At 40.4% G+C, this 12,730-nt stretch overlaps 1 protein-coding gene across 1 annotated transcript in view; it reads left to right on the forward strand.

Annotated features, from left to right (window-relative positions):
* Window positions 1-12,730, forward strand: part of LOC114569249 (calpain-15-like) — a 35,580-nt gene extending 22,850 nt beyond the window's left edge. The window contains exons 7-14 of the mRNA XM_028599066.1: window positions 2,155-2,378; window positions 2,455-2,580; window positions 4,106-4,258; window positions 5,978-6,139; window positions 7,986-8,228; window positions 9,625-9,766; window positions 11,120-11,298; window positions 11,661-12,730. Coding sequence (XP_028454867.1) covers window positions 2,155-2,378; window positions 2,455-2,580; window positions 4,106-4,258; window positions 5,978-6,139; window positions 7,986-8,228; window positions 9,625-9,766; window positions 11,120-11,298; window positions 11,661-11,838 — 1,407 coding nt within the window. The 3' untranslated portion in view covers window positions 11,839-12,730. The remainder of the gene's footprint in view (window positions 1-2,154; window positions 2,379-2,454; window positions 2,581-4,105; window positions 4,259-5,977; window positions 6,140-7,985; window positions 8,229-9,624; window positions 9,767-11,119; window positions 11,299-11,660) is intronic.

Genomic DNA, 12,730 nt, shown 5'->3' on the forward strand with positions numbered 1-12,730 from the left:
ATGAAGTGTTTACCACGGGTAACGCTTCTTTGAGTAATCTCGTTGGGATGGGGTCTAAGAGACAGGTAGACGGCTTAGCTGAGGATATCTTTAACATTAATTGTTGGAGGTCTATAGGATAAAAGCAGTCCAAGTATATGTCGGGAGTCGTCGTTCTTTCTAGCGGTCCTGCATTTAAAGATGAACTGTTAGAAGTTAAGGGCAAAAGATGATGAATTTTATCTCTAATTGTTATAATTTTATCATTGAAGAAGCTCATGAAGTCATCACTACTCAGAGCTAGAGGAATAGATGGCTCAGTAGAGCTGTGGCTATCTGTCAGCCTGGCTACAGTGCTGAAAAGAAACCTTGGGTTGTTCTTGTTTTCTTCTATTAATGATGAGTAATAGTCTGATCTGGCCTTTCTTAGGGCCTTCCTATAGGTTTTCAGACTGTCTTGCCATTCCAAATGGGATTCTTCCACTTTGGTGGAGCGCCACTTACTTTCGATGTTTCGTGAGATTTGTTTTAATTTGCGAGTTTGGGAGTTATACCAAGGAGCTAATTTCCTTTGCTTTATCGTCTTCTTTATGAGAGGAGCGACAGAGTCTAAGGTCGTCCGTAGGCAAGTTGTAGCACCGACTACAAATGTATCAATTTGAGAGGGACTGAGGTTAACATAGAGGTCCTCTGTTATGTTAAGGCACGACATAGACTGGAATGCTGTAGGAATATTTTTCTTAAATTTAGCTATAGCACTGTCAGATAGGCATCTAGTGTAGAAGCTGCTATCTGGTTTAGTATGGTCAGGTAACAAGAATTCAAAAGTAATTAAAAAATGATCTGATAATACCAGATTCTGCGTAAATATTATTAAATCCTCAATTTCAATACCATATGCCAGCACAAGGTCGAGGGTGTGGTTAAAACAGTGCGTCGCCTTGTGCACACTCTGACTGAAGCCGATTGAATCCAGTAATGAGTTGAAAGCAGTAGTAAGGTTATTGCTGTCAACGTCCATATGGATATTAAAATCACCTACAATAAGTACTTTGTCTGATTTAAGGACTACACATGATAAAAACTCTGAGAATTCAGATAAAAATTCAGAATACGGACCTGGAGCTCGGTAGACAACAACAAATATAATTGGCTGTACTGATTTCCGTGTTGGATGTTGAAGATTAAGAACAAGGCTTTCGAAAGAGTTATAATCTAACCCTAACCCTAACCCAATGCAAGTGCTCCTGCTTGTGTTTAGCAAGCTGTGGATAGCCCGTTACTGCTACCAAAATATACAATAGATTTCCCAGGAGGCAAAATCCTGAGTGGTTCGCTTTAACTCCCGCTAGCGGGCAGGCTAACTAGCCGTTAGCACAACAAATACCTAGACGTTAGCTAACGGAGCGCCGGAAAGTTTTGCAAACAACGGAGAAACTGCGGCCAGACAGGTCCGGTTAAAATACAGTGAAACGGTGTAATTAGTGACTGTATTTCGTTGTGGAGGACTTTAAATCGCAAGACGTTCAGCGTCTGCCGTTGTCGTCTGCAACAAGAAACAGGAAGTCAGGCGGAAACGGAAGTGACGTTCACCTGACAAATGATGCTGACAAAGACATGTAAATGACATGTAAAGTTATGTAATGAGTCACACTTAAATCATACACACAGTGAATTTATACTTGACTTGTGACTCGTCCTCAAAAGACTTCAGACTCGACTCAGACTTGAGATGCAGGAATCTTTATTTTAAGGAAACGTCTGTTGTAGGTTACCTGTGTAACCTATAACCAACCTACGTACAGAATACAGAATAGGAAGCATATCTGCTGCGCACGGCCACACATGAAAGAGGACCAGCTGCTGTGCTATTTAATAGAAACTTCATAGAACAAGACCCAAACAAACGGTGTGCTGAATGCAAAATATGTGGACTCTAGCTCAGTGACTTGTGAGCATTTCTAGTTGCCGCTGACCTTTTGAAGGTGCAACCAAAGCGAGAAGCAATGATGGTGTATTTCTGCACTGCACTTTGTGCCCTACCTCAGAGTTTTATCTCTCATGCGTACTGAAGGCACCTTTAATGTGCAGGGTTCCTCTGCTCATCCCAGATGTGATTGTAAGGCTGTGGTACAGGAGATAATGACTCCTTTCTCCCTCCTGTTCCCTCTCCAGGCCCAGCGGAAGCAGCTCTGGGTGGCTCTGATTGAAAAAGCTCTGGCCAAGCTGCACGGTTCCTACTTTGCATTGCAGGCTGGTCGCGCCATCGAGGGTCTGTCCACGCTGACCGGGGCCCCCTGCGAGTCGCTTTCCCTCCAGGTCAGCGCCACAAACCCCAAGGAGGAACCCATCGACACAGACCTTATCTGGGCCACAATGCTGAGCTCCAAAGAAGCAGGGTGAGTGTCGGGGAAAGTCTCTGAAAACACTGAAGTAGTTCTTAGCTTTTAAAGTCTTTTTCTTTTATGCTGCTAGTTTCCTGATGGGGGCATCGTGTGGAGGAGGGAACATGAAGGTGGATGACTCGGAGTACGAGTCCCTGGGTTTACGTCCACGACATGCTTACTCTGTCCTAGATGTGAGGGACGTAGACGGTCACAGGTGAGGAGTTAAGTCTGTTTTGTTTCACAGGAGAAGTACGGGGGTCCATTTCAGAAAGCAGGTTTAGTGAACTCTGAGTTAGATAACCGTGAGACGAGGAAACTCTTGGTTAGTTAACCCTAAAATGAGGGAAACTCTGAGTTAGTTAACCATAAGATGAGGAAACTGAGTTAGTTAACCCTAAGATGAGGGAAGTTTTTTGTTTCAGAGAGAGAGGTACCTTAACCTCGTAGTCAGTTACTATGGTAACTTCACCTCGTAGTCAGTTACTATGGTAACTTAACCTCGTAGTCAGTTACTATGGTATCTTAACCTCAGAGTCAGTTACTATGGTAACTTCACCTCAGAGTCAGTTACTATGGTAACTTCACCTCAGTCAGTTACTATGGTATCTTAACCTCAGAGTCAGTTACTATGGTAACTGAGTTACTATGGTAACTGAGCCTGTGAACCTAACCTTTTCTTCTCTGTCTCCTCCCTCTGACACAGCGCTCTCTCATTCATTCATTTATTCATTCATTCATTCATTCAGTCATTCATTCAGTCATTCATTTAGTCTGTATCAGGCACGTTTTAGCCCAGTTTATCTGCATAAATAAAAAAACAGTGTTGGTTTATTAACTAGTTGGGTAACGTTAGACTATAAAACATTTTATTTCTCATGACATTTCCTTTAGTCAAGGATCTCGAAGCTGTATGACTTCTCAGAGGTTAAACATACGTCTATCTGAGAGATGATAAAATATATATATACAGTATATAACTACCTATTTGCGCGATATCGGTTTTCTTCCCAGTCGATCAGTTATGTAGCCTACATAACCTTATCCGTCCTCATATCATTACCGTCACCCATCGTAGACATGCCCTACACCCCAGCACATTCTTTGTGTCACATTACGTTTTTTTTCAAACTTCTGTTTTCTTTACAGCATTGGTTTAACATTGGCGGAGCATATTAGTAAAGCCACTGTAGCAAAGCGCTGTCAGAAGAGTGTGACTCGCTCTGAAACATGTTTTAAACGTTGTTGTAATGTTCCCAGGACACAAACCAGTAAGGGACATTAAAAAGATGTTCCACAGGATTGCAGGTAAATGATGTAAGCCCTTTGAAATAAAAGATTATGAATAATAATCCTGTTAATGATGTTGCTGCAGCCTCAGAATGGGAGTAGTAGGACTAGGACTTTTATAGATTATAGGTTCAATACCATTTCATCAGTAATATTATACTTATGATTAAATATTGTATTAATACACTATATTGGAACTTACGCATTTACTCTAGCAGCAATTTTCTCCCATGCAAATTCTCTTTTTTGCAGCAGCCGCTGTGTTGTTTTTTTTTTACGAAATACTGTAAATGACTCACCCCACAAAATCTGAAAATATTTCTCCCAGAGTTGAACCCTTTTCCATTTCCTGTAAACTCATAACTTTACATTTGTACACCTTTTTAGTTTCATGCTGTATTTTGAGATGTATTTGTTCTAATGCAGCGTCTGACATCTGCTTCCTGTTTCAGGTTACTGCAGCTGAGGAACCCGTGGGGTCGCTTCTCCTGGACTGGCAGCTGGGCGGACGACTGGCCCAACTGGCCTCCACACCTGAAGAGGGAGCTGTGTGCCCAGCGAGCCGAGGACGGCCTGTTCTGGATGGACTTCTGGGATTTTATCAGGTAGATACGTTCAACGTTATTTTTATTTTTTTTAAATGAAACTGTGGTGCGTTGAACACCCTGCTGTGCCTTTTTATTACGTTTACATACACGTTGCTGCTGATTGGGTAACTTCTCTGACACACCCACCAAACGAGATAAAACATAACTCAAAGTTTGTTCCAAACCGTTCCAAAGAAACATGTGGTTCAACCCAGAAACCGTAGAAAAGATCCTCTAAACTAGGGTTCTCCAACCTTTCTTCATCTGAGGGCTACTTTAAAAACACTAAAGGGGACAAGAGCTTATATTTATTTACATAACACACATAAGCTGAATGAAGCTACTGTTTGTACACATGAAATTGCAATACCCAAAGCTTATGAAAAATCTTCACTTCACGTCAACATTCATGACTATTTTACACTTCTTTTAGCCCACATAGTTAAAGCTACATCACTGAAAATATTCCCATCAGGGTCCAAGAAAACATTACCACTTTACATGTCTATGGCCCACAAAGTTCACTACTTCACTTTAAATATCAACGTCATTTTGTGTCTCATTTTTTCAACCTATTGGCGAGCTAATGGAAACCTGCTAGCGAACAGCCATAGCTAGTGAGCGTCTTGTTGGGGAGCCCTGCTCTATTCTAAAGACAGCGCATTTAAAGCAGCACCAATGGTATAAAACGGCCGTCACTTCCTGTCTCCTAAAGGGGCGTGGACTCGTTTGAACATGTAGTCATGTAGATGGATAAAAAGTTATATTTAAATAATTTATTAATATGTTCTTTTGCTAACATTATATATTTACACAGCTAAAAGACATATTTAGCATCACAGAGATTAGTTTTATTAGGGCATTCACGTACGTTAGCTTCTCTGTGTTACCAGTCTGAAAAATACCATTTTAGTGTCAGAATGTTCTGGAGATATGTGATATGTGGACTATGGGGAGAAAGAATCTCTCATAATCTGTGTTCACATTCACTTCTCCCGTTGGAATCAAACACTTGGACCTAACGCTAGTCTCCTAAAGAGGCGTGGCCGAGCCCACGTGACACAGATACAGGAAACTACTCCGAGTTGGGGCGTCTCGTTCCAAACCATCTCTGACCGTAGCAAAACTAAGTCAGAAAAGAAAAGCGATATTAATTGGAGACACTACACACAAAAACCTCATTTTCAATTTTAAGTTTTGGGCTATTTTGCTATATATAACAAATCTTTCCGACTAGTGGGGGAAAAAAACATCCAAAATACACATTTAGATGTTAATTTTTCTGCATTTTGTCTATTTGTGTCTGTACATTTCTCCTAAATTCACCAAATGTTAGCATTAGATAATGCCTCATTTGCATGTTTAAAAATAAAAGTTTAAAAAAAGTATTTGTCTCAATGTCAGTTATCAACTGTGGAAGTCAGAAATCTCCACTTCACTAACACTAACATACACCAAACTTTCCTCTTTCATTCCTCTCTACATTCTGAAGCTTTTCACTCAGGGCTTTGTTCAGATATCATTCACAGCCTGATTTATACAGCATTTTATACATAAAAACATGGAGGAAATGGATTGTTTATGGCTGTTGACAGTATTTTCTGATTAAGGGAGTGATAAAAAGGAATTATCCTAAATCACCTCTGTAAAAACCTTTGACACGTCAACAAAATGAATGTTTATCAGATGTGTTAATGCGGTCACACATGTCTCTGAGTGTGTGTTTGACCCTGGCAGGTACTTTGACTCAGTGGATATCTGTAAGATTCACTCCGACTGGCACGAGGTGCGAGCGCCGGGTATGTTCCCCCGAGGAGCCAACGTCCCGGTGACGCTGGTGTCTATCACAGTGCTGGAGAGGACGGCCATGGAGCTGGCTCTATTCCAGCAGGGCAGCAGGTAGGACAAAGCTACACCTGTGTGTGTGTGTGTGTGTGTGTGTGTGTGTGTGTATATGTATGTATGTATATATATATATATATATATATATATATATATATATATATATATATATATATATATATATATATATATATATATATATATATATATGTGTATGTGTATATATATATATATATATATATATATATATATATATATATATATATATATATATGTATATATATATATATATATGTATATATGTGTATATATATATATATATATATGTGTGTATGTATATATATATATATATATAGATATATATATATATATATATATATATATATATATATATATATATATATATATATATATATATAGATGGCGAGACGCAGCACAGCATCACACTTTTGGAGCGAGGAGGAAACCAATTTCTTTATTAGTGTGGTAAAAACTATGAATATAATGTCTTTTGTTGACGTGATAGTGAGATTTATAAGAAGATGACCAAAAAGTTATTGCGTCGTAAGTTTGTCCGTACGCCCAGACGCTAACCGTGCGTCGCCGTTTACATCAGGATATTGCCAATTGATTACAAATTCCATGTATACAGGAGTAACTTTCTACTCACACATGTAAACAGGTTATTATATTCCATGTATACAGGAGTAACTCTCTCTGCTCACACATGTAAACAGGTTATTATATTCCATGTATACAGGAGTAACTCTCTCTACTCACACATGTAAACAGGTTATTATATTCCATGTATACAGGAGTAACTCTCTCTGCTCACACATGTAAACAGGTTATTATATTCCATGTATACAGGAGTAACTCTCTCTGCTCACACATGTAAACAGGTTATTATATTCCATGTATACAGGAGTAACTCTCTCTGCTCACACATGTAAACAGGTTATTATATTCCATGTATACAGGGTAACTCTCTCTGCTCACACATGTAAACAGGTTATTATATTCCATGTATACAGGAGTAACTCTCTCTGCTCACACATGTAAACAGGTTATTATATTCCATGTATACAGGAGTAACTCTCTCTGCTCACACATGTAAACAGGTTATTATATTCCATGTATACAGGAGTAACTCTCTCTGCTCACACATGTAAACAGGTTATTATATTCCATGTATACAGGAGTAACTCTCTCTGCTCACACATGTAAACGGGTTATTATATTCCATGTATACAGGAGTAACTCTCTCTGCTCACACATGTAAACGGGTTATTCTGAATGTTTCAGAAACCCTAATAGTGACCTTAACCCGACCATAACCCGAAAATTGACAGCTTGTAAACGTAGTCATTGATAAACGAATAATTTTGACTTGGTATTCAAAACTTGACTTTGACTTTAGATATATGACTTGAAAGAACTCTACGAAGTAATATTTGTTTATTTGAAGATATTAAGAAGTTGTTTTGTGTCTGAAGTTGTTTTTCTAAAAGAAAGTTCAAATAGCTCTTAAAATGATGTCTCCTCTTTCTCCCTTGTTGAGAAATCCAGAATCTAAAGTCCTCAATAGCTGCAAACTTTCTCCATCTTAATAAGAATAAAGTTATATTATTTGGAACGTAGCGTTTATAGCTTCCTTTTTCCGCTCATCTTGGCACATTGTCTTCTTCTTTGGAGTCATATTTGATTCATCATTTACAATTCGGCAAACAAAGAAACCATTTGTTGTGTCACCTTTAAACAGAGTATGAGTCAGAGAGTCCTCGGTAATGTGAGACATGGTGCAAACAGTTAAGGTAATAAAAGAAGTAGATACAGATGGCTGCAGACTGATCTGTGTCCAAACTCAACTTGTCTCTGTTTCCTGTGTCTTCTGTGTCTTCAGGCGATGGGACACGGCAGAGAGCCACCTGCTGGATTTGTGCGTGTTGTTGTTTCGGGTGTCCTACGACAGATCGGGGGCGCCGGCGCTCGGCCGCGTGCTGGCTCACAGCCGGCGCTCGGTGAGGAGGTTTGTGGGCTGCGACGTGATGCTGGAGCCGGGAGAATACGCTGTGCTCTGCTGCGCCTTCAACCACTGGCACAGCACCGGCACCGAGGCAACCGGTAACAGCCCCAACATCACACCGTTTCTCTTTAAGAGGGTTTATGCCGGGCGACCTATAGCTCCCACAGTATGAGCATGCGCCCTATGTAGGCTGAGTCCTGTGCAGCAAAGGGCCGCAGGTTTGAGTCCGACCTGCGGCCCTTTGCTGCGTGTCATCCTCAATCTCTCTCCCCCCTCTCCTGTCTATCCACTGTCACTATCTAATAAAGGGAAAAGCCCTCAAAAAAAAGTAATCTTAAAAGTGTTTATCCGCATGTTTTCCGGTTGTCTGTCCATACGCTCGTCCCAATAATAGACTTAGAGAAAAGAAAAAGTGTCTCTTTTTAGCCATACTTTCCTCTCCCTGAAGATCTGAGGAAGAAAAAAAAACATTTACTTAAAACAGCACCTATTGTAATATATTAACCATATATTTTATTAGTTTATTCTTTGATTTGTCTCTTGTTTAATCCTTTCTTGTTCTCATCTCAGCACATTGTGTTGCCTTTTTTAATATGAAATGTGCTGTGTCTAAATAAGTGATTGAAGAAAGGAGTAGTTAATTTTTCCTTTTTTGTTATTTTTAAATCACTTTTGAATGTTTCTCAAGAAGCAAACCTACGACCCATAATGTGACAGGACTGGCCCATAAAACATAAAAAAGGCACAGCACATACATATTAAGAGACACAATCTGGTGAAATTAAATTATAGTTATTGTATGCGTGGATCCAATTCATTCCCAATGTCCCCAAATCAGAAACATGTCCAGTTATTATCCACTTAAATCCAGATTATATTTAACTCTCAGAAAAAGTTGAGTCCTTCCACCCATATGTCTTCCTCTCTTTTAACATACATAGTTAACCCTTGGGTTGTCTTCTCGTCGCCCGTGCACTTGTTGTCCTCCCGGGTAAAAAATGTACACCTTTTTGACGCTTTTTTCAATGCTTTTGCTACCCCAGAATATACATCACTAACATCAATTTATTACCACTAAGTTTACAGTTATTTTTGGAATTCACAGACCATACACCTCATTTGAAGGAAATTATACCTAATTTAGAGAAATTAGAGAATTTGATGGATAATCACAGACTTCAAAAAGTCAGATGAGGTTTAAGCTTCTTACCACAGGGAACATATGATATAAGGGATGAAAAGTTTTTGTTGTTTGCATCGGACAGAGGGTGCAAAAGAAAGTGTAGAAAAACCTTTTTAAATGTATATTTGGAGCAAACACCTTTCAAGAAAGCAGCAGCTTCAAATAGTGAGTTTGAACTATTCTGAGCCATACGTATTGCTTGTCTTATTCTCACATTTGTTAGCAGGAGTAAAGAAGTTTAATAAACAGACTGAGAGCTGATATGTATTTGCAGCATATTGTTTAAATGTGTTAATAAGCCACTGAGACACAGTGTTGTGTGTTTTCAGCGAGCTGCGGTGGATCAGAGGAGCCCGGTTACATGCTGGCAGTCTACAGCTCCAGACTGGTGATGGTGGAGACGGTCACAGCCTCCAACACCACCATCGCCGACGCCGTCATCCAGCTGACGGAAACCAAAGGAGAGAGACACGAGGTAACGCTACAGTCACTCGGTCAGCTCGTAACATCAGCATGAGGATGCTTTATTGGTCAATAGTTTTCACTCCAAACTCGTCAAATACTGACTCTTGGTTTAGTGGCTCTTAAGCCGCCTACACATGATAAGTGATTTGCGCACCACAGCCCGACCGTGGCGCTGTAAGATGACGTAGTATGAAGAGCGACAACGGTAGAGAGTAGTATGAAAGACTGGAAATTACTTTCACCCAGGAGGCCGGGGTCCGTGCCCTGTTCTTGTCCCACGTGTCATTTAAATGTACGTTTTGTAACCCCACCCACGATCTGGGGTGTGGTGGTTTTACACTGCACGTTTAAAAATGCGTCTGACTGAGACACTAAAACAGACTTTTGTGCATCTGTAACTAACACCAAAAGCCCCACACCAAGTGGTTTTAAACACGCTGGGAGTGAGACTGTGTCGGTGTATCAACACAAGGCAACTTTGACACAAAGCAGTTTAAAAATGCTTCCTTTCACATATCCCTCCTAGCTACCATAAAGCTCTGCATTTATCTATCTATCTATCTATCTATCTACCCATCTATCTATCCACCTATCTATCATCCATCCATCTACCCATCTATCTATCTATCTCTCTATCTCTCGATCTATATCTATCCATCCATCCATCTATCTCTCTATCTCTTGATCCATCTATCTATCTATCTATCTAGCTAGCTATCTATCCATCAATCCATCTATCTATCTACTCATCTATCCATCTATCCATCTATCTATCCATCATCCATCTATCTCTTGGACTACAGGTGGAAATTAGCAATTGTTGCTATAACCTGGCCCAAGACATATTCTCTTGTTTAACAAGTTTAATGTTTATTTGTGCATTGTCCCTGTTTCAAATAAATCAATCTCTCTACCTATTCATCCATCCATCTATTTCTCTATCTCTCTATCTCTCGATCCATCTATCTAGCTATCTATGTATGTATCTATTCATCCATCTCTTCATCTATCTATCTATCTATCTATCTATCTATCTATATAAGGGATGTTAATGATTAACTGTTTAACTGACAGTATCTTGACTGGTTAATTTCAGTTAAACAGTTAAAAACAATATTGTATTTTCAAAAACATGACAAACTGCTAGTTAACTTACCAATCGCACACACTACTGTATATCCACACGCAGCACAAATCTAAATTGGCTAAAACACATATTTTTACTTGAACTACTTTTTGTTGATAATACTTTTACTTCAGTGAGGTTTTGAATGCAGGACTTTTATATGTAACAGAGTATTTTCTCAGTGTGGATTTAATACTTTTACTGCAGTAAAGGCTCTGAATCCTTCTCCCACCTCAGGGTCGAGAGGGGATGACCTGTTACTACCTGACCCACGGCTGGGCGGGGCTCATCGTCATGGTGGAGAACAGACACCCGAGACATCACCTCCACGTGTCATGTGACTGCAGCGACAGCTTCAACGTGGTGTCGACACGCAGCAGCCTGAAAACCATCGACAGCATCCCTCCTCTGCACAGGTTCACCGGCCGTTCATCTGTTAGACCCACAGGGAATTACTGATGATTAATAATTAGGAGTTTAAGATATCTACAAAAGACAAAGAGAGAAAAAAAACAAAGACTAGTTTGTCTGTTTTGTGTTATAATAAAAAAAAAGAGATTTAAGGAAGAGACTGTTGGGGGAGCAACTCCGGAAGTGGAACGTCAATGATGTAGACTACAGTACTATGACATTGTTTGTAAAAAATAAATGTAATGTAAAAATAATCTAAAGCCAGATAAACTTGCGTTTGAATCACATGAAGATTATATTTTCCTGCTCATATTGAACATCCAAATTATTATATAAACATATATTGATATGTTGTTGTCTCTCTCAGACAGGTGCTGGTGGTTTTGTCTCAGCTGGAGGGAAACGCTGGGTTCTCCATCACACACCGGCTGGCTCATAGAAAGGCTGTCCAGGCTTCTCTGGGGAACTGGAGTCCCTCGAAGGCAACACACAGTCCTGCCCTGAGCCCAGAGACGGCAGGTCTGCATCAGCCGCGACCCCTCTGACGGGAACACAAAAACACATGAGATCTCAACATGGAGGCAGCTTCTTTAAAAGAACCGCCCAAGGGCGTTTTCACACCTATAGTTGGTTTCCTCTGGTCTGAATTAGTTGATGAGTTTGTAAACTTGGAGCAATTCCCCCGTAGGTTCAGATTCGTCTCACACGGAGAAACATTCAAGTGAAATAAAATGCGTTACTACAAATCACGCAAAAACGTTCACTCCGGATGGTCGGATGTGTCTGGGGGCGGGAGCAAGAAAGTAAATACAGGAAGAAGGTCCTGTGTTCTCCATGGGCAAACCAGCCCATTTCATTTGAATAACCAGACATTGTGTCTGCTCTGCTCACCGAGACTTCGCTCTGCTCCGCCGGTGTCTGTCTCCAACTTTAGCGGCAGCTGCTGTGACCACCGAGATGCGAGTGACGGCGAGCTTGAGTGCAGTCTGGTTCCCGGAGAGAAACATTAAAGCTGCTAAGTTTGTTGCTTTGTCGCATCGCGGATTGCTAAACACAGCTGACTACAGGAGACATCAGCTCAGACTTGCAGAGTATATATAGTTGTGGCGGTTCGAGGTCGGGTCATGTTCTCACCTGCCCAAACCAACCGAGCCAAGTGGGGAAACCAACTCTAGTGTGATTCAACTGAACCAAACCAGGCGGGTGGGAAACCTCGCCAACTCTAACCGAGTTGTGCTTGTTTGACTCATTTGACTGTTGATGGAAAACTGGCACGTCTTCCTTTTACATTTTGAACTATCAAAGATAGTAAAGATACATCCTGTACAGCGAGCAGTGAGACGGAGTTGGAGCTCCTCAGAGACAGAAATAATCTCACTGGTTGAATGAAACCTCAATGGGCAGAACAAAACAGCCACAAAGCTTTATATGGCTACG

Source organism: Perca flavescens, chromosome 15, assembly GCF_004354835.1.
Source record: "Perca flavescens isolate YP-PL-M2 chromosome 15, PFLA_1.0, whole genome shotgun sequence".
Lineage (NCBI taxonomy): Eukaryota > Metazoa > Chordata > Actinopteri > Perciformes > Percidae > Perca > Perca flavescens.